The sequence below is a fragment of the Gadus chalcogrammus genome, chromosome 1 (genome assembly GCF_026213295.1).
Source record: "Gadus chalcogrammus isolate NIFS_2021 chromosome 1, NIFS_Gcha_1.0, whole genome shotgun sequence".
NCBI lineage: Eukaryota > Metazoa > Chordata > Actinopteri > Gadiformes > Gadidae > Gadus > Gadus chalcogrammus.
In genome coordinates, this window is record NC_079412.1 from 17,933,565 (window position 1) to 17,952,624 (window position 19,060).

General features: G+C 45.2%; 2 protein-coding genes and 1 non-coding gene across 13 annotated transcripts in view; all 3 read right to left on the reverse strand.

Moving 5' to 3' along the window:
• LOC130380034 (death-inducer obliterator 1-like) overlaps positions 1-1,093 on the reverse strand; it is an 18,575-nt gene extending 17,482 nt beyond the window's left edge. Inside the window, exons 1-2 of the mRNA XM_056587246.1 lie at positions 1,039-1,093; positions 184-600 (exon numbers count right to left, since the gene is read on the reverse strand). Coding sequence (XP_056443221.1) covers positions 184-600; positions 1,039-1,093 — 472 coding nt within the window. The remainder of the gene's footprint in view (positions 1-183; positions 601-1,038) is intronic.
• Positions 163-18,693, reverse strand: LOC130384867 (MYND-type zinc finger-containing chromatin reader ZMYND8-like). 11 transcript variants are annotated; one of them, XM_056593278.1, is made up of 23 exons: positions 18,192-18,693; positions 16,773-16,837; positions 16,450-16,685; positions 11,741-11,811; positions 11,178-11,341; positions 9,706-9,927; positions 9,269-9,382; positions 9,060-9,158; positions 8,880-8,967; positions 8,729-8,784; positions 8,564-8,641; positions 8,320-8,435; positions 7,708-8,186; positions 7,421-7,549; positions 7,134-7,283; positions 6,242-6,754; positions 5,595-6,104; positions 4,922-5,094; positions 4,675-4,755; positions 4,481-4,559; positions 4,116-4,367; positions 1,039-3,952; positions 163-906 (listed from the first exon to the last, which is right to left on the reverse strand). In XM_056593278.1, the coding sequence occupies exons 3-22, from the start codon at positions 16,461-16,463 to the stop codon at positions 3,771-3,773; spliced, it is 3,570 nt and encodes a 1,189-aa protein (XP_056449253.1). In that variant the 5' UTR covers positions 16,464-16,685; positions 16,773-16,837; positions 18,192-18,693; the 3' UTR covers positions 163-906; positions 1,039-3,770. The 11 variants fall into 11 exon arrangements, with proteins under 11 accessions (XP_056449253.1, XP_056449276.1, XP_056449283.1 ...); XM_056593301.1 differs by having other exon boundaries at positions 1,039-1,098; positions 2,497-3,952; positions 16,773-18,693; XM_056593308.1 differs by having other exon boundaries at positions 1,039-1,098; positions 2,291-3,952; positions 16,773-18,693.
• trnak-cuu (transfer RNA lysine (anticodon CUU)) lies at positions 17,359-17,431 on the reverse strand. Its single transcript has one exon. It is a non-coding gene; the product is annotated as a tRNA-Lys (tRNA).
• Positions 18,694-19,060: the final 367 nt, after the last annotated feature.

Below are 19,060 nucleotides of genomic sequence, written 5' to 3' on the forward strand. Positions count from 1 at the left end.
ACACCACCACCTCCTTTGGACTGCCTTCTGGCTTTTGTTGTTCGTGCAGCAGTGACAGTGCTTTCTGACTCACTAGAGTATGATCTTCATCATCGTCTGCAGTGCTGGACTCTAGTTCCACTGCTCTGCCCCTTCCACGACCCCTCCCTTTACCTCTGCCCCTACCTCGCCCTCTCCCCCTACCTTTCCCACGGGCCTTCCCTCTCCCTCCACGGCCGGTTCGGCCTTTGGATGTCAGCTGTTCCTTCAGCTGCAGGAGAGTCAAGTTGTCGCTGTCATCTTCTTGACTGGAGATCATAAGCACTTCCTGGTTTTCATCCCCCGCCACGCCCACGAGAGAAGACTCAGGGGGGTCAGGATCCTCAGCCCCTTCCACACTGTCAGAACCGTCTGCTCCCATCTCGGGTAGCTCGGCCCCGGCTGAGCTAAGGGTTTCACTAAAATCCACTGCGCAAGTATCATCAGGGCCTGGCAGGGGATCTGCCATGTCCATTGGCGTGTCCTCATTCCCACCGAGAAGGGAGAAGGCAGTGTGGAAAGCAGAGCCAAAGTCCTGCCATAAGCTGGGGTCCAGCGCCCCTCCCGTGGAGGCCTCTGCGGCTGGTGTATCCACAGGCGAGGAGGGAGCGGACCATTCTAGGTTGTCTATAACTGAACTGGCTGAGCGGCTAGGTTTTGGGGGGGGCTCAGGGTCTACAGCGGGCTGGCGTGTTTGCCTGGTGCGGCGACTCCTGCCCCTGCGAATGGGGTTAGGGTCCAGGTCAATGATTTCCTCCATGAACTCCCTCTTGGCTACAGTTGTCCGCCTGAAGCCCCAAGACTTTTTAAATTCTGAGAGGCTAGGACGAGCAGTCTTATCTGTATCTTCTGATATCCCAATTTGGTGTTCCAGATCACCTTGTTGCTCTATAGAACAGGGGAAATTAAGTTAATCTCTTTTCTCGCTTATATTCCACAAGAGTTATACCTTGATCTAGCTCTACCTTGTCAAATAAAATATTTTCATTTTGTTGTTTATCAACTGACATTTTGTTTTACCTGACTTGTGATCACCAGCAATGTTGTCTTGTTCTGTTTCCAGACTGGCATCCATGGCAGCTGAGGTATTGTAAAAAGGCATGCTTGTCAACATATAGGTTCAATAAATGTAATGTACTTGTATGTTGTGCCCTATACGTTTTGTATGGTAGTGTACATAGTTGTGGCTCAGTTACTACACAATAAAACAATTGTTCTTTATATGACACAGGCCAAAAAGGTGGAGGCAAGTAACAACATAAAAAACAAATACTAGATTGGGTATTTGTATTTGCCAATTTATAATTTATATCACAAGATCATTTAAAAATATTCAGCATGATTTTGTTCGATGTACATGTTGCTGAAAGGGAAATCCAGTCTTATGAGGGATATATTATATATAAATACACTATTTCTCTATTTTACGATTGGGTATTTGTTTTAAAGAGATGAGATGCATGAATTATTTGTAGGGCTTAATAATATATTTCCACCCTGGTGGTGTTCAACATCTAAGATGGTTATATAATATAAATGCTAGGCTAACAGTATGAAATTGAAAACCCTACACTGCATGTGCACGTGATGTACCGTATATGATTCAGAAAGGGATATGTTATGATGTTATGAGGACTATATTAACAATTTCTGTGGTTCATGACATAAATTATGTATTTGTTATAACAGATGATTCCGTATGAATAAATTCGTTATATAATCTGGATCGACTTTTGTGGTAGCCTTCAACATCTAAGCTAGTTAACGTTATAGGATATAAATGTTAGGCTAACTATTATGAAACTGAAACGAGACAATTGCTAACCATGTCTGCGTTTTGTTTTATATTTTCCTCTAACCAAGAAATGGACAATATGCCATTTCAAATAAAAAGACGCGCAAACAGCCGTGGTCCATCATTTCGAAAAGATACATAAGATGTAAACTCCGAAGGGAGCGTCCGGGCTGCAATGTGGATTCATCCGACCTGCTCTCGTCCAGTCAGCTAAACATTAGCTAACAAGTCCCAGAATTCATCTAAACTTCGGACACAGACTTATTTGTATTTAAGGCAAGCTATCCAGGTGTTTAGCGATGCAATGTCAGCAAGGCCTTGTACTTTCCCAAACCAGGTTTGCGTGAAGCATTTTGGCAGCAAGACGCTATCGAGAGTGAATAATTTACCTCAGTTGGCCAACGTCCTGCTGCACTAGTTTGAACCAACAGGCATGAATTGTTAGCAATGTTGTTTTATATCGTAACCACGCCACACCTAGTAAAATACGAAAGTCCTAGTACAGGGAGCTGCGTCCTCTGGCCGACTGTTCTTCGTAGGCAGTAGTACATTGTTCTCAGCAGCAAGGCTAACTGTTGGAGTTGCTCCCGTGATCCAATAATGCTCTGCAAACACGGGTTTTCAAAACATGTACCGGACACTAGGCTGTGTTTCAGAAATATTCGCTTAAATTAAGCCCATACCTTAAGTACAAATGTTACATTTCCGAAACACACAAATGTCTTCTGCTAGCTCGCATCGCCTTCCATTTCCAATGCTTAGTGCGCTCAGTCTCGCGGTAAGATTATTGTTCACACGTGATTTGATCACAATCCCACGGTCAGTCTCGTTCACACGTGAACTGATCACATGTTGACGTGAGTGAAGACTAAAACATTACTGACCGTTAAATAATTGTTCGTGAATATTTCATTCAAATATGTCTGTTGAACTTTTATTTTAAATCCCACCATACAAGTAATAAAAACAAATCGTACCTATTCGACCAGAATAACATTCTTTCACTAACTGTTACCTGACACACAAAGGTAGTCAGAGCCATTCTGCCCAGTTTTATTATACTTCAACAATTCATTTAATCTATGTACAATATGTAAACGAGAACATGACAAAATATAAAAAGACATGCTCACAAATACAGTATCCACTTACCCCATTATAAGACTGTTTAACACTTTTTTTTTTTACGTTGAATAGATTTTGCTCTTTGTGGTGACAATCATCTCAAGTAAACGTATATCCTAAACATTTTTTGCTTTTAGACACATAGAAATGTGATTTGATTAAACATCCCATAACAATCATAACACTATAAATATTGTTCATGTTTCTTATTACAAAAAAGCTTTGTACAGTTAAAATGTTTTGATTATTTTTATAATCACATAATTGTATGTGTACAGAGGCGAACAACATTGGAAAACATGAGTCAATGTAAATGCTATTAGACAATATTGGTAAATGAGAAAGTGGGTGAACGTTACATTACTGAAAATATATATTGGCACCCCAGCAGTTGGGTTCACTTTTATTTTGGCTGCTTTGAAAACATTTGTTTTATAACCATTAAGTACACTGGTACTGCACTGATGACATGTAATGAATGTTCAATTGTTTGATACAATCTTCCTTCTTAGGTCAGAAATGAGCTGGTAACAAAGCCATTAAATCTCCCAAAAAATATCTTGTCCAAAAATATACAAGCATACATGTTTAAGAGAGTTACGAAGTGAGCCCCACTTTACAAACATTTGTGAAAATCCAAGTTATTGGATTATTTGAAATATTCAATCCCCAAGCAAAACAGGCAACACAGGAGCTGGGGAAATTAACACATTTTTCTTTCCGTTTTTACAGTGATGCAATGCGTGGCGTTTACACATTGCGCTTTTTCGTCTTGTGGTGCCCGTGGCGGCCATATTGAAAAGGAAAAACCGTATGTGTACATAGTGTCTAATTAGGTTACAGTAACTCCAGCCGCAGTGTCCTTGCTTTTTTCCAAATATCGGGGGGAGGAGTTTTTGTCTGGTATCGACCCAGCGGCGGAGGGAAGTGTCTGCGTGGCGGGGGGGTGAGTCGGAGGCTTGGCCGTAGGGTCGGAGCTGGGCTCTGTCTCGGGTTCCGGCTGTGGAGCTGTGGCTGTTTGAACGAGGGCAAAAGGGGACGTGCGTGTTAAAAATAGCCAAGGGAACGCTGGTGAAGATTTGTGAATTTGCCTGCAGTGAAGCTATGACTATGCAAAGAGAAGGAAACAAACAAAATATGTTATGGATGGAAAGTAGAAGTGACAATAGGTTCATACAGTTGGGCCGACCTGACTGAGTGCAGGACTTCATGTGCTCCGGCCAGTGGGCCTGCTGGCAGGGGTAGTCGCAGTAGCTGGTGTTCCAGCAGCAGTAGAAGATGGCCTCCTTCCTGCAGTTGGCGCACCATTGTTTCTTCTTGGTCTCGTCCACCGCCTGCTGCTTCTCCGACTCCGTCTGTTTCTTCACCTCGGCCACCAGCCGCTCCCTCTCCTGCTCCAGACTCTGGCGCATCTCCGCCATAGTCAGCTCTGTGGAGTTTACGAAGGCATTTGTAATGTTAAAGACTAACATTGCTGCAAACACAAGTGCTGAGTGCGTGTGTGCGGTTGCGGTTACATGTGCGCGTGTGAAGCCTACTCACCCAGATTGTGCTTCATCTCAGACAGCTCTTGCTGATGTAACCACTGCAGCTTCTCTATCTCTATCCGTAACCGTCGTATCTGTGAGAAAAATAGCAGAGGATTACCAATAGCAGTGGAAAGGAAAGTGGAAAGTTTAATTCAAGGTTACTTCATTAAAAGTAGCTAGTTTCGATGTAGAAACCAGAGCACCGACCTCAGCGATTGTGTTTCCTGATGTGCTTTTGGAAAGGTCGTTGTAGATCTCCGTCATTGTCCCTTTTATTGTGTCCATCATCTGAGAAGATTTGACAAAGGTATTGCATTTTAGACTCCAGGAGGAAGAGGATATCACTTTTGAGGCTGGTGCATATGTGCTTTGTGATATATTCACGACTACCAAATATGTTGGTAGTCGTCATTAGTTTATTTGGTGATTTGACACAACTCTGGGTTGAACGTACTTTGCTTGTGTACTTGGCTATGTCTGCGGCCACGTCAGCTGAGCCTGTGGGGATCTGCAGGTCTCCAATCAGGAAGGAGGAGGAGGAGGCGGCGGAGGAGGAGGTGGAGCTGGCCCCGCCAGCAGTGGTGGGCGTAGCAGACGAGGTTGAAGTGCTATGAGGGGGGTCTTTCACTGATGGACAAAATACAATTACTAAATATTCAGCACAAGAAATTCAAATTGACTAGTGGACCTGAAAAGCTCATCGTCCTATGATTTGCCTATTAAACAATATAATACATAAAAGGTCTTTATTAATTTAACATCCAAATCCAATCCGTGCACTGTGAGAGCTCAGCAAACTTTGGGGGATATATTTTCTAAAACCCACATGTGACTGAAACTGACACCCGAACTGAACCAACCTTCCTGTAGTCTACAGCCAAACTGTTTCATGTATGACAACAACTTGTCCATGTAGCAAATATTTCCACTGATAATATAAAATGTTTCCTCACATAAGGCCTGCAGTGCCTTAAAGCACAGCAAGCTAAAGTGTTTTGTCGCCAATCTAAACCCCAATCCACCCGAGTCCCACGACGGACATAAGATACGCTCTGAATGATTTTAACCTAACCTATCACCCCGTGTCTGCATGTGTTCACGTCCTCCTGTTCCACAGTTGCGTGTACCTTTAGCGGACTGCCTGGTCTGGTAGCGGCTGCTGGACGAGGAGTTCTGCTGCTGTGACTGTGACGGGCTGTGGGCCTGCAGCGGCGCCGCCACCGGGGCCGGCGCCGCCACCGCTGCCGGCTCCCCAGGCTGCTGCGGCGGCTGCTGATGCTGCTGGCTCTGAACTTTCTGCACGTGCACCTTCTTGAAGGAGGTGGGGAACTTGCTCGTGGGATTCCACACGACCGCGCGGGGCACAGCCTGACCCGCCTCCTTGGGCAGCAGAGGGCGCTGTTTCTTTGCAGCTGAAGGGGCGGCGGCGACGGATGTGGAGGTGCTGCTGGTGGTGGACGCCGAAGTGGAGGAAGGAGTGGGGGCGGGGGGGCTCCAGACAGGGGCTGTGGTGGTCTGAGCGGAAGCCGCTGCAGACACTAGGCTGTGGGCAGCCATTGTGGGGGGCTGGGAGGAGTCTTTTTGGTTCAAAGCTTCCTGTGCTGGTGAGGCTGCTACAGCAGACAATGGACATTTACCTAGGTCCAAAGTTAAAGCAAATCGACAGACAAACAAATATTAATATTGCAATATTTAACCTTCACCTTGGAGACATTTATCATTGCAGTTCATATCAACAGAGGAATAGGGCCAAGATAAATTCATAAAGTTTCACCTTCCATCTTGACAGCAGAAGGATCTTTGACCATTTTGGCCATAGAAGTTGCAGGCTCTTTCTTGGGCCTCTTGCGATCGCGGCCACCATTCTCATCACCCAGGTCGATCACCAGCTCTCTTTCAGAATCAGAGTCTTGCTCTGCCGAGGACGCAAGGGCAGCCGACCTCCCTTCCTCTGGGGCCTTGGTTGTATCCAGAGGGGGCTGACCCCCGGGCCCCCTGGGCTTGTCCTGGGGGTCCCTATCCTGGCCGTTGCTGCCCGGCTTCTCTGTGACCAAGGGATCGGAGGTGACCTTATCCCCCGTGTCCGACCCTCCCTCCGGGCCCTCCCCCTGGCCTAAGGACCTTGGCCTCCTTCTCTCAGCTTTCTCCTTGTCCTCGTGGGCCGAGCTCTTGGGCTTGTGCTCCTCATCGCTTGGGTACTCGCTGTCGCTGGAGTCGGATTTGTCTGAATCCTCAGAGTCACTGTGTTCCACACCTTTGTAGACATCTTCCGATATCTCGTCTATGCCTGTACAGACGGAAAAAAATTATGAGGATACTTTTGAGATTAAATGTTTTTGCCAGGACAAATAACAATTTAAGGGTACTTCAGCTTATGTGGCAGCTGTGTGGTTGACCCTACATTCAACCGCACAACATGATCAGTACGGCTTATTCCACAGAGTATTGATGTCGTCGTTAATAATTCAGAAACTTTGTGCCATGTTCAGTGAGAACGTCTTCGAGTCATGTTCAGTATATCAAATAACTCTTTGGATATCTAAAACAGAACAATAGATGAACACGTCAATGTTGTACATCGCTTCATTATAAAACCAAACGCAAACCGTCATGAAAACACTACAAGTTCAGTACTATCCCGACGATAAAGTATTATGGTATCTCACCCAGTTGGGCCTTGCAGCTTTCTATGGTCTTGTCCAGGCTTCTGATTGGTCTCTTCGGTGTGGGTAGGACCGCCGCACCCTGCTGCTGTTGCTGTTGCTGCTGCACAGACTCACTCAGCTCCTTCAGATCCATCTCAGCCTTCACCCGGTCTACAAAGCGAGCGGTCAACAGACAACCTTAACCTCTTTGAAAGCATTTCAGCCCTTCCTGAATTCCCAACAGTCTGATGCAACCTTAATTGTAAATGTACACAGCGTTATGCACACAAGCATACAACAGGACTGACCCAGATTCAGATTAAGGATGCTCCCTGGGCCTGTAGTCCTCTCCTGCTTTGGCACCAGCCCAGGGTTGAAGGGCTTCGGGCTGCCCGTCGCGCTGCCTGCTGGGCCTATCTTCGAAGAGGCGGGGGATGCTGGAGATAAACCGAAAACAAACCAAAACCGGGTCATGATCGTCCATTGTTTGAACACGTCATGTAAACACACCAGATAATACCCGCCCCCCACAGGTAAGGCCCCCCCTAACCACCAACATACACACTCAACCTAAGGCGTAAGGAACATGAAGTACCGCTGAAATCCATGGACTCCTCTCCCGTGCTGTAGTGGAACGGCAGGTTCCGGGGTGGCTTGTCGTTGCCGTCCGGCTCCGCGTCCGACCCCGTGTGGACGGAGGAGTTGGTGCTCATGGGGGAGCGCGGCATGTCCGTCATGGAGATGCGCCGGCTCATGCCGCTGGGCGCCGAGCTCTTGCCCAGGAGCATCTTGGGGGAAATGGTGATGTCAAAGTTGAGGCGCAGCTTTTCCGGTTTCTCAAGTTTCACGGTGCCCGCCCCGGGGTTGGACGGGTCCAGCAGCATCTGCAGCTGGTTGTTGGGGGTGAAGGGCGTGCGGAACGGCGCGTAGTTGAAGACGCCGAATTTCCTGCGGATGTTCTCCACGTAGACCTCCATCTCCTGCATGGCGCTGTTGAAGATGCTCTTGGTCTTCTTCACCGAGAACGGGATTTCTTTGGACATGAGGTAGCAGTTGTTGAGCGGCACCCAAGCCCTAGAAACAGAAAGAGATGCAGCAAAAGAAATGTCACAACAGCGTTTTGACGATGTGGAGGTAGAAACATTGATCCTCTAAGCTTTGTGTGAGTAGATCCATCAGTCTGACCCTCATGGTGTATGAGACTCACCTGTCGTGTTGACCGAAGAAGCGTGCGTCTACCTGGCCGTCCTTCTCCCGCAGTGCTTTAGCCGGCCAGAACGGGAAGCCCTTCAGCTTAGCCCACACCAGAGGGTGGGGCGGGCTCTGCAGGGACCAAGGGAGAGGAATCGATGGGCCACGGTTAGTTACAGTCCATATGGTTTCCATTAAAAAATATTAAAGGCGGGTTTACGCACACGCATACACACGGTTGGATATGGATAGAGACTCACACATGGCTCACAGAACCAGTTATCCCTTTTTTGGCAGGACGACAGGTAGCACTCTGGACAGACCTCTATCTCATTCATCTGTAAGAAATAGAAGTAGGAATGTTTAACATACAGAACACAACAACTCGAGTTTTCCATGATGAAGGGAAGGGACAAATCACTTACCTCATGTTCACAAATCTTAACAATGACCTTTGCTGTTGCGGTTAGTTTGTGATTACCTAGAAGGGGTTGAAAAAATGACACGTTTTGAACTCCAATTCTTTCACAGTAAAACACAGTGATGTATACACAAAATCAGCCTCAGGTTGCCTACCTCCATTATAAATTATACAATTGTGTAAGATCCATTTCACATCAGCCAGAAAGGCTTCAGTACAGCCATACATCTTCTTTTTGACATTCTGTAGAAGAACATGAACAGAATCAGTGTGATTAACACAAAATAAAGAAAATAAAAATGTGAAAAGTAGTTTCAGTTCATACGCGTACATACAAGTACCTTCTCTAGGGTGAAAAGGTCCATTGCGTGAAAGATGTATTCTGCATAATCTGGGTGCTGTTCCAAAGCCACAGGCTTATGGAAGGGCTCCGTCTAGACAGTGGCCAACACACATGCAGCCATTAGACAGAGTCATGTTGTCCGTTCACTAAATGTCCACAGTTCATGCCTGAAGAGTGTAAATATGAAGTCTCTGGGCATACCCCTGGCTGTTTCATCTTCTGGAGGGCAAACTTAAGCAGGTAGGATAGCTGGTCTATCGTGAGCATGGTCATGGCCTTGCTCTGGGTCTCTATGCATTCTGCCACGGTTATTTTCTGTAAAAGGAGGGGCAGACAAATTTCAATATGACAACAACAAAAGTATAACTTAGGCTAGCATCCCCCGCAAAACCAGACGTATACTTTAAACAAATAGTTAGTAGTATCAGTAAAAGTAATAAAATAATAAATGTATGTAGCTTAAACCTGTAAAGGGATAGGCCCAATACCCTTACATTAGGCCTACAATCAATTGCGTTGCAAGCACACACATCCACCATATAGGTCACGTGCAAATGATGTGCGCACCCACATGGGCGCGCGCGCCCACAGTACAAACCCACAAACACCCACAAGTGCACAAATCTCTGATGAGATACCTCACACTCTGGACAGAACCAATCGCCCTCAGGCTCGGCGGGCAGTTTGAGGCACTTGGCGTGGTACACCCGGGGGCAGAGCTCACAGCAGAGCACCTGACCCTCGCGGTGGCACAGCCAGCAATAGAAGTCGTTCCTGCCGTCCTGCGGTACAACGTCAACAGGGTCTGTGGTGAGTGCCGGCTGCTTGGCATAGTAAAAGGGGCCGTGCCTTAGCTCTGACTGGAATGCGGGTGAGAAGAAACAAGGGGGCAGGTTTCAAAAACACAGGCAGAAACAACAAACAAAAGAGGTGCAGTGCAACAGAAACCACAACAACAACAACAACACCAGGTGTCAATAAGGCAGGGTTAGGAGGAACCAAGGGGCAACCAAGCTGACACCCGACCCACAGGCTGGTTCAACTGGTGGTGTGCTTTGGACTATGGAGAGGCAAAGCTGTATGTTATTTAATTGTGCTTTTCCACGATATAGTGGAATATAAACTTGAGAATCCAAGCAACTGATCTTTTTGGGGAGTCAATAGAACGAAAAGGCCTGTGAGGTGGGTTTGTCTTCTAATAAACAAGTCAACTTAGTGATCAGAACACCTCAGCACATCTGAATGTCCTGATCATGTGACTGGTTCGGTTTAAGCATTGGGAAAAATGGAGCTGATTTGGCTAGATATTGCAGAGTAGTCATAAGACCTTGCAGAATAATCATAAGACATTGCAGAACAGTCATAATCTGTTCATTATTCTAGCCAAATCTGCCCACTGCAACAACGTATTGTAAACGTTAACAGTTTCAACAAAAAAAAAAAAGTTCAAAGCTCAAGCCTAGCTGGCCCCATGGCGATGATTAAACAGAGCATGAGCAGCATTCTACTGTCGTTCATTGGGCATGAAACTGTTGAAACTAATGAAACTGAATACCGTTAGTGAAACCTGATTTTGTGTTGCAAATGAGCGGTTTTGGTGAACATGGGGAGTATGCTTAATCAGTTTACTAAACGATCACTCACACGCCACACCAACCCCTCCCCCACTGATATCATGACCAACAAGTCATGTTTCAAGAGAGGAGGCGGCCGGTGGTGGTCGTGGCGGCGTTGTGTATTCATATGCCAATTAAAAAACAAATGAGCCCATTGATACGTAGGTAATCCTGTTGCAGTACCTCATGTAAAAAGATGGAATCATCCTTTATGCAAGTGTGTTTGTCATGCAAGTTACAAAGAGACAACATAGGGCATCAGTGGAAAACCTTTTGTGAATATTGTCCTTTTAATCAGCTTTCTGAACATTGGATCTTTATATGTAAAGTGATCAAAAAGCAATGCATACAACATGCATACCACGACAACAATCGAACACTTCATTAAAATCAACTGGAAAAAGCGTTGTGAGTAGGTGCAGGAAGTACAACTCTTCAAAAACCACTAAACACTGCCCAGCGAGTTTCAACCAAACAGGTCTCTCCATCCTTACCTGGTCTTTGTTGTGAGAGCTCATGGCTCCAGGTTTCTTCTTCTTTTTCACGGGGCTTGGGGAGGTGTCGGTCGGGGAGTGGCCATTGGAGGAATGGGTGGGACTCGACACCTTCCTTTTCTGAGGTACCAGCACCCGTTCCGCTGACCCTGGGGGGTCAGGGACTGGACACGGACGAGGGGAAATCAAATATTTGATCAAACACCAAACTAATGTCACCACCGCTCTCCTAACATCGGGACAAATGTTATTGGAAAGGATTTATTTTATTTCATTCAACAACAGAACGGTACTCAATTTGGCTGATTGCAGACATTCGTCTTTACTGGCTTGCAGCTTTTCTATACAAGGTCAACAGAGGCTTAAGAGATGCACCCAGACCACCAGGCGGCATATCTGTTGACTCCTGACACAAGCTCTAAAAACACGCTTTCAGGAACAATGTTATCTGTTTACCAGTGTGGCAACCCTGACCTTGGAACTTTCACACAATCTCTAAATTAACAAAAACTAAACCACTGAGACTAGACCTCAAGAACAGGGAGGTGATGTGAGGGGCTTACCTTTGGTTGGCACGGACACCTCCATCCCTTCTAGTACATCGGACTCAGTCTTGATTTCCTCTTCAGCCAAGCTGCAGAGCAGAGAACAAGTGCAACAAAGGAGGGAGGGGGTGAATTAGGAGGTGGGACAAAGTCAACAAGCGTTCACAGAGGAAAGAGAGCCACAGTAAACAAGTGCATCACCCTAGGCACCCCCCTTGCCCTGGGGAGGTGTCACTAGAGAGCGATTGCACACTTCTGGGTTATTTGTCAGTGCGATCGTTTGGTTGGGTCTTTAGGATTATGAATACGGCTCACATCGTTCTCTTTTGATCACAAGTAACCACCGCTCAAGCCTCAACATACCCACCTCAAAAAGTATATATCTCCATGACAACACTACAACAGGCCCGCAGCCCACATGTCCCTCCTCAATAGTATGAATAAGTTGTTTGGTCAAATCCCCAAAGTCAGCAACACTAGCCCTGGATTCATGCCTAACCGACAAGGTCTCACAGTGATTCACAGCAGTCACCTGTGACGCCTCCAGTGGCCCTTCTCTAACAACAGCTCGACCTCAGGGCTCTAGGGGCTGTTCTTAGAGACAAATAGCAACACAACGCTCAAATAGGCTCCCGGGATTAAAACCCTGGCACTGGTAAACATTTCTGGCTTTGGCTGAAACAATGAGGTCGGAGACTCAACAACAACAAGGAGTGTTCCGTTACTTTCATACAGATTGGATGTTTTCATCTGCATCATCCAATATTGAATCTGTCAAAAGAAGATAGAGCCCTACCATCCCATACACGCACAAAAACGCAACCCCAGCAGTGGTTATAAATCCTGGTTCTTTTTTTTTGGAGTCACCCCTTCTCTGCGTACTTCCTGAGCAGAGGAGGAGGAGAACAAAGGGGACGCCTGCTGATGAATGGGGCTCTTTCAGAGTCCGGCTCCTCCTTTGTCAGAGTCACAGAGGGCCGTGTTCCAAGGATGTCCCTCTCTTTGAGACGACCCTTAAGAGAAAAATCCTACGCAGGACCCCTGACAGGTCACACACTTCGCCGGGCATCGGCCCGGGTCCTCAGAGCTCTGGTTTCCAGTTGAGACATGGGTCGTATGGTCAACCGACAAAAAAGGTCAACCACATTGAAAGAGAGGCAGAAAGAGATTCCATAAGCTGTTTCAGGGTGGAATTCCACAAAGCGATGATCAAACAAGTCAACTAGCTGATTACAAAGGCACAGATAGTGAAGGGTAAGAAAAATAAGCGCTAGTAGCAATAGTAGCTTGAGAAGCTGGAATGCATCCAAAGCTGTAAACAATAGACGAGTACAATCTGTTTGACACATATGATATATATGGAGGGAAATACAATACTATATTACAGAAAGCCTGACTCAGCAACAACCTGATTAATAGTCACCAGGATTGTTGTTCCAAACGTTTTTTACCAATCCTCTCATCATTAGGCAAACGCAGAAACATGTTTTTTTTCTTTCAGGCACCAGCAGGATCACCTATATAGCATAAAACATGAAACCAGAATCAAACTACATACCTATTACTTACACCCACAGGCAAACACTCACACATACACACACCCACACCCACTCACTCACACACACACACAAACGTGCGCGCGCATGCATGCACACCCACAAACCGCTCCAGGGCCTTCCTGTTCCAGACCGAATGAACAAACGAGGCCCACATGAAAATGAGAAAACGTTAGCCAGCTTCCTCTGCTACGCGTTACTAAAGCAGGGACAGCACTCTTGTGCCTTTGGTTGCAAGAACGCCCACAGAACGTCTTGTTTATCACCAATGGACGTACCAATGCAACGGTGACATTAATCTTCTTGTCGAAAAAAGGAAAATAGACAGAATAAACAGACGCAAGTGAAGAAGATGTGGGCTGTTCCAAAATACATTCTCAGACCAGGACCTATGTTCCACTAACACTGCCCGTAATGCTATAAGGGTGGTAGACCAAATAAATCCTCTGCAGGTTCTGGGAATATTCCATAAAGACCAGGTTCAGCAAAACATTGACAGCATAGCCCTATCATTGAGTACCTGAGAGACAAAAAAAGGAGAGGGGAAACAACAACTGACTCGATGCCTTGAAATTCCACTCCTGTGAGAGCCGAGCAGGGTTTTCTCATCACAGAAAATGGAGGCCACAGCTTGCTCCCCCCCCCCCCACCACCACCACCACCTCCTCCGCCGCCTCCTCCTCCTCCTCCCCCACTGTCCCCCATCCCCCACTCGGAGGCTCAGTCTCAGGCACATCCATGCAGGAGGACCACCGCTCGGTGGAGATTACAGTTCAACGCTGAACCGGGCAAACCTAGGAACCGATGAGCATGAGAGGGAGAAAAACTACAATTGGATGAAAACCATATAAACAACTAGTAAACGTTTAGAAAAAAAAGATGCTGAGGTTTCAGAGAATGATTGACTACCTGTATTGGATAACGTCCTAGTAACATCTTAGTACACCATACCTATAACCTAGTTACATAAATGTAGCATGAGGTGCGAACTTGCATTCTTATTTTCAGGAAGGCCTATCCGCCTAAACAACAATTAGGATCAGTACAACCACATCCCAAAGAAAAAGCATTGTCCTTGTATAAATAGGAATGGAGAAACTGACAGGAGGAAAATGCAACCGTCCGTGACAACTGCACATTCATATGCAGACACACAAATGCACCCGTGCATTTTTGGATTACCAAGTTGTGAGGAAATACATCAGTAACATGTGTCTACTCGTGGTCAAGTACATGTCCTGCATTAAATCGAAAGTATGTAAATAAAAGAAAACTGGTTGGACAATGTATTAATGTCTGTTTAAAACATACCGATAATGTTACTCCGCCATTATGGCTCACATATTCCAACACGTCAAATCTACCTTTGTTACGCAAAGAAAACAAAAATGAAACCCTTCCAATCTTCATTTCATATCATGGAGGAAAAAAAAGGTGATTCAAAGATGGCTGTGGAATTTTCCAGAAGGCCCTTGCCCTCCCTCCTGCTCTCCCTCCGATTGTCAATCTTTAACCTCAACTACAGCTGCAATTGGCTGCGGGTCTAACAGGGTGGAACACTATTGGTCGGCTGTGCTGTGCCACACAGATCCCTGTGTGCGAGCTTCCCTCTTCCTCTTAAAAAGCATTTTGCTGCAATGCAGAGATTTCCCCTGCATCTGTTTATTTCCAATCAGTTTAGCTCACCCCGTATTGAACATGAATAACGTTAACCAGAGAGCTCCAGGAAAATGCCTTTGTAGATCATATCTAGGGTTTTGTGGAGCATGTTGGAGGGTCGTTTTGCAAACCTGTGGGTGGTTATCTACACACTCATCTGACTGTATCTTGTTCTTTACTTGTCGAACGCCATTCCTGTAAAATACCACGCATGATGACTAATTATTAAGGTAGTCATAGGAATGCGAGTGGATTATCTTTTAAGGATTTAGGTTAAATTAAAATGGTGTCAGAAATAACGTTGCTGAAACTGAAGAGAAAAAGCTTGGCATTGCTCTTGTGTTTTCCCCTTAAAATAGGAAGTGAGAGTGAAATTGAGTAATGGCTCTATTGGCTTTCTTCATTTCAATTTTCATCTTTACACTTTCATGAAGTTGAGAGAACAGATCATGAAGTTTGATCTGCTCTGATCCCAGGGAAGATAAATAAACAAATGACGGTTTACTATGAAGCTTCTTTGAATATGGAACAAGATGTGTTGGTGAACATAATGTCGATGAAACATTTTAATGGTGGATGGTGCTTTAGAAACAATGTAGCAGGGGGCTGTTTCATAGTGCCAGGACCGGAGAACCATGCAGCAGCACGTTGTACGGCCTAGTGACGATATATTGAAAGGAAAAATTAAAGAAAGGGAGAATATAAAGAAGACGTGTACATTAAATTCCAATGGAACAAGATAAACAGTCACTTTCCAACAATGACTAAAAACCAACAATGCCCTTTCATCTCGGTTCAGCGGTCAGAGGGAGGAAAAATCCAAACAGCCAAAATCTCCATGTACACGGCAGGTATTCATTAAAAATAAAGTATAACTATAATACTAAGAGTATTCAGGTACAGCTCTTAGAGAATGACTTGAGGCCACCACAAACCATATTCTTTTTACAGGCACATCTGTTTGCCCCCTGGCCCTCCATATGTCCATTCCCTGGCTTCAGAATGGTACAGAAGATAAGAACACAGCAGACCTGCTTACAAAGAGTACACAACACACCCCTGCTCCTCCAGTGCCCATCCCCCACGTCTCCTCTGCCAGTTTGCAAACCAAGGCTTCCAAAGCAGAACAAGGAGAACTGTGGGGCCATTTTCCTTTTCCCTATGAACATAAAATCTTCACTCCCTATGCATTATCAAAAGAGACGAATAAATGATTGGCCATGGTACACTCTGCCTCTTGCAGGTCAGTGTATTCGTCTGGGCCACCCATGTGACCCTGACAAACAAGAGAGAGACCAAGGGGTGAGAGTCCTCGCCCAACCCCCCACACTAAGCACTGTGTGCAGCTGAGGCCTGCAAGGCCTTCAGTCCACCCACACCCCTCCCCCTCCCCTTCCCTTCTGGGATATCAAGATCCCAGTTCTTCGGTATAGTATTCAGAAGCAACACAGTCACAGCAAGAGAAAGAAGCCCTGTTGTCATAGGAATCGAGAGGAAAAAGACGGGGCTTACCTCTGTGGATGCATGGCTGCCTGACACACTGTTATGTCAACACTTATAAAACATGGAGGACACTCTCAGCCCTCAGCCGGGGAAGGCTCCGCTCTTCAGGCAAGGCGATCAGGCCTGAGTGATGTTAGCCAGATTCTGACTGGCTGCTTCCCTCACAGGCAGAATGCAAGGCGGCTCCCCATTGGCCGCTGTGTTTCCTGAGTAATTATCTTTGTTCAGCGCAGGCAGGGGCAGCTCTGTGAGTGCGAGAGACAGGGAGAGAAAGAATGAGCGAGGCCTAAATGACAAAATAACACATAAAACGAGAGTATTGGTATACAAACCCTGTAAACCATTACTGTGACGCTTTCCAAGGTTGCATCTGGTGCTGGCTGCTTAATTTGGGAACCTACAGAGGTAGAATTGGCAGCATGTAGAATGTGAAAACAGGACACCATGCACTGCACAAGCCTCCATTTTTTTTTGTGTGGATAGGGCCTTTGTCTAACTCCTCCCTCCTTCTCACTCCTCAGAGGAAATAGAGGTTACAGCTATACACGATATACAAAGACCAAACATGTCCAATTATACAAGGTTTTAAAAAGGCCCACTATGTGGAAGCCTACAATTGTACAATAAATATTTTATGTATAAGATCTAAAAACCCATAGACCTCTAATAACCATATAAAATAAATGAGTAAGTAAACTACATGTTCAGAAAAAATCTTATATTCACCATTAAAGGAAGGAAAATCGAATCATTTTGTTGAATGATTTGAGTGTATAACCTTCATCACATTCTCTTTACATTAGGGGTGTGTGCCATGAATATGTCAGCTTTGTTGTTATGGTATCCTATCTAACTCGTTTAACGTGAGAGGGGAGGAATAACAAGACACACTGTTTCATAGGGGTGAGAAAAGTACTGCGCCCAACGTGGGGCTCGAACCCACGACCCTGAGATTAAGAGTCTCATGCTCTACCGACTGAGCTAGCCGGGCCTGAAAAGTACAGAATGTGACTCTCAATTTATTTCCACATTCGAGTGATTAATATGTAAACACAAATGTCGGTCGTGGCAAGTAATGACCGTTGCAAGACAGATACGTTGCAACGTTGCCCTACATTATCCGAGTGCACGCATCCTGTTGTAAGCCCATAGACTGGCCTACCCTGTAAAATGCTGACCTCTAGTGTCCAAACGGCTATAAAGCATGTATGAGCAAAGTGTTCCCTGAATTGCAAGGTAGATAACATAATAATAGGTAACAGTTTCTTGTGTACAAGATAAACAAGTCACCTAATTGGTCCCTGCAAGTTAATCATCCACATGTAGGCTCCTTGGTTGATTCTGCACATAATCAAACATAAAGGTAAAGATAAACGGGAGCTAAAGCCCTCGATAGTATGGCTCGATATTGCAGATGGAAATATGGGCTACAAAGACCTTAAAACGAATTTTAAAAGTGAATGAAATAATCGGGTTATTAAGTTGCATTGTAATAGAGTTGTTCTCATTTGAAATCGCATATCTTTCTCTCGGGTGGTCCACTGACGTATCAGCGGGGGTTACAAGCTGTTGACCCCGAGGGCCTGGTCCACACAATAGTGTCAGTTTCACATCAAATGTAATTTAACCATCGTAGTAACAGAGTACTGACATATGTACAAAGTTCATGTTATAATGCTGGTAAGGATACATATTTCGGTATATTGTACATTGCAATACAATTAGCATGCAACGTTAGTACGTAGGCCTACCTTTTGGTAACCGTTCAGATGATCGGTGACACATCTGTTTGCAGTCGGGTCATATAATAATATGTTTGTTTTAACACAAGGAGCATCAACATTTCCTCTTGCATCCCTCTCCTCATTGAAACATTACGACTAACTTCTATATCAATTTGTTAATGCAGGCCCTTATTATGCGTCATGAAACCTGATTGCAAAGTTTTGGGAATGGGAACTGGGTTCGGTTCGGGATAACCGTTCGGTGGTTACGAGTGTTTCTGGTCTCCGTGACGCCGGTGGGCGGTTCTATCCTGAAACGCAACACGATAACTGAATTTCCGGTATTCTACTTCCTGTTAACCGTTCACGCAAGTTAACATTCCCCGGAGTTCAAATAATACTAACATGACAAGAACAACCACCACGTCCACGGCAAGAATAATGAAAAGAGAGTTTTGTAGACTAATTTTATAAAGCAATATCCGAAAAATGTACCATCAATTAAAATATAAAGTCCCTCCCTCTCTCTCGCCTCTAGCCGTTTCTAGTTAAACTTTAATATGTCCATGGGTTAAACCCATATAAACTCAAAGTCCCGCCTCTCTCGACAGAACGCTCGTTTGGATCAACCTTTGCCAGGCCTTCCGTCTTTAAACGAGGACACCTGGGAACGAGGTTAGCTGGTGGGTGATTCATATAATTTAATGTTTTTCCTTTTTTTAATTTTGCAAATAAAAAATCCAAACAAATTCGAGTTTTCACATGAAAAGCATTGACGAATAAAATATGAAATAATTATAGTACACAATATACAAAAAAGAGACATTCCAAAACACAATAACAGAGGCTAAATACACAAAAAAAGGAGGCTGGGACATTAGAATAAAAAAAATTGA

Bases quoted from the DNA above. Each gene is read 5' to 3' on its own strand.
- LOC130384867 (XM_056593289.1), bottom strand. The intron at 5,095-5,594 runs GTACACGCAACT...TTTGTCCATCAG, and splicing joins GACCAGGCAGTCCGCTAAAG to TGAAAGACCCCCCTCATAGC. The intron at 4,368-4,480 runs GTGAGTAGGCTT...TAAACTCCACAG, and splicing joins TGAGATGAAGCACAATCTGG to AGCTGACTATGGCGGAGATG.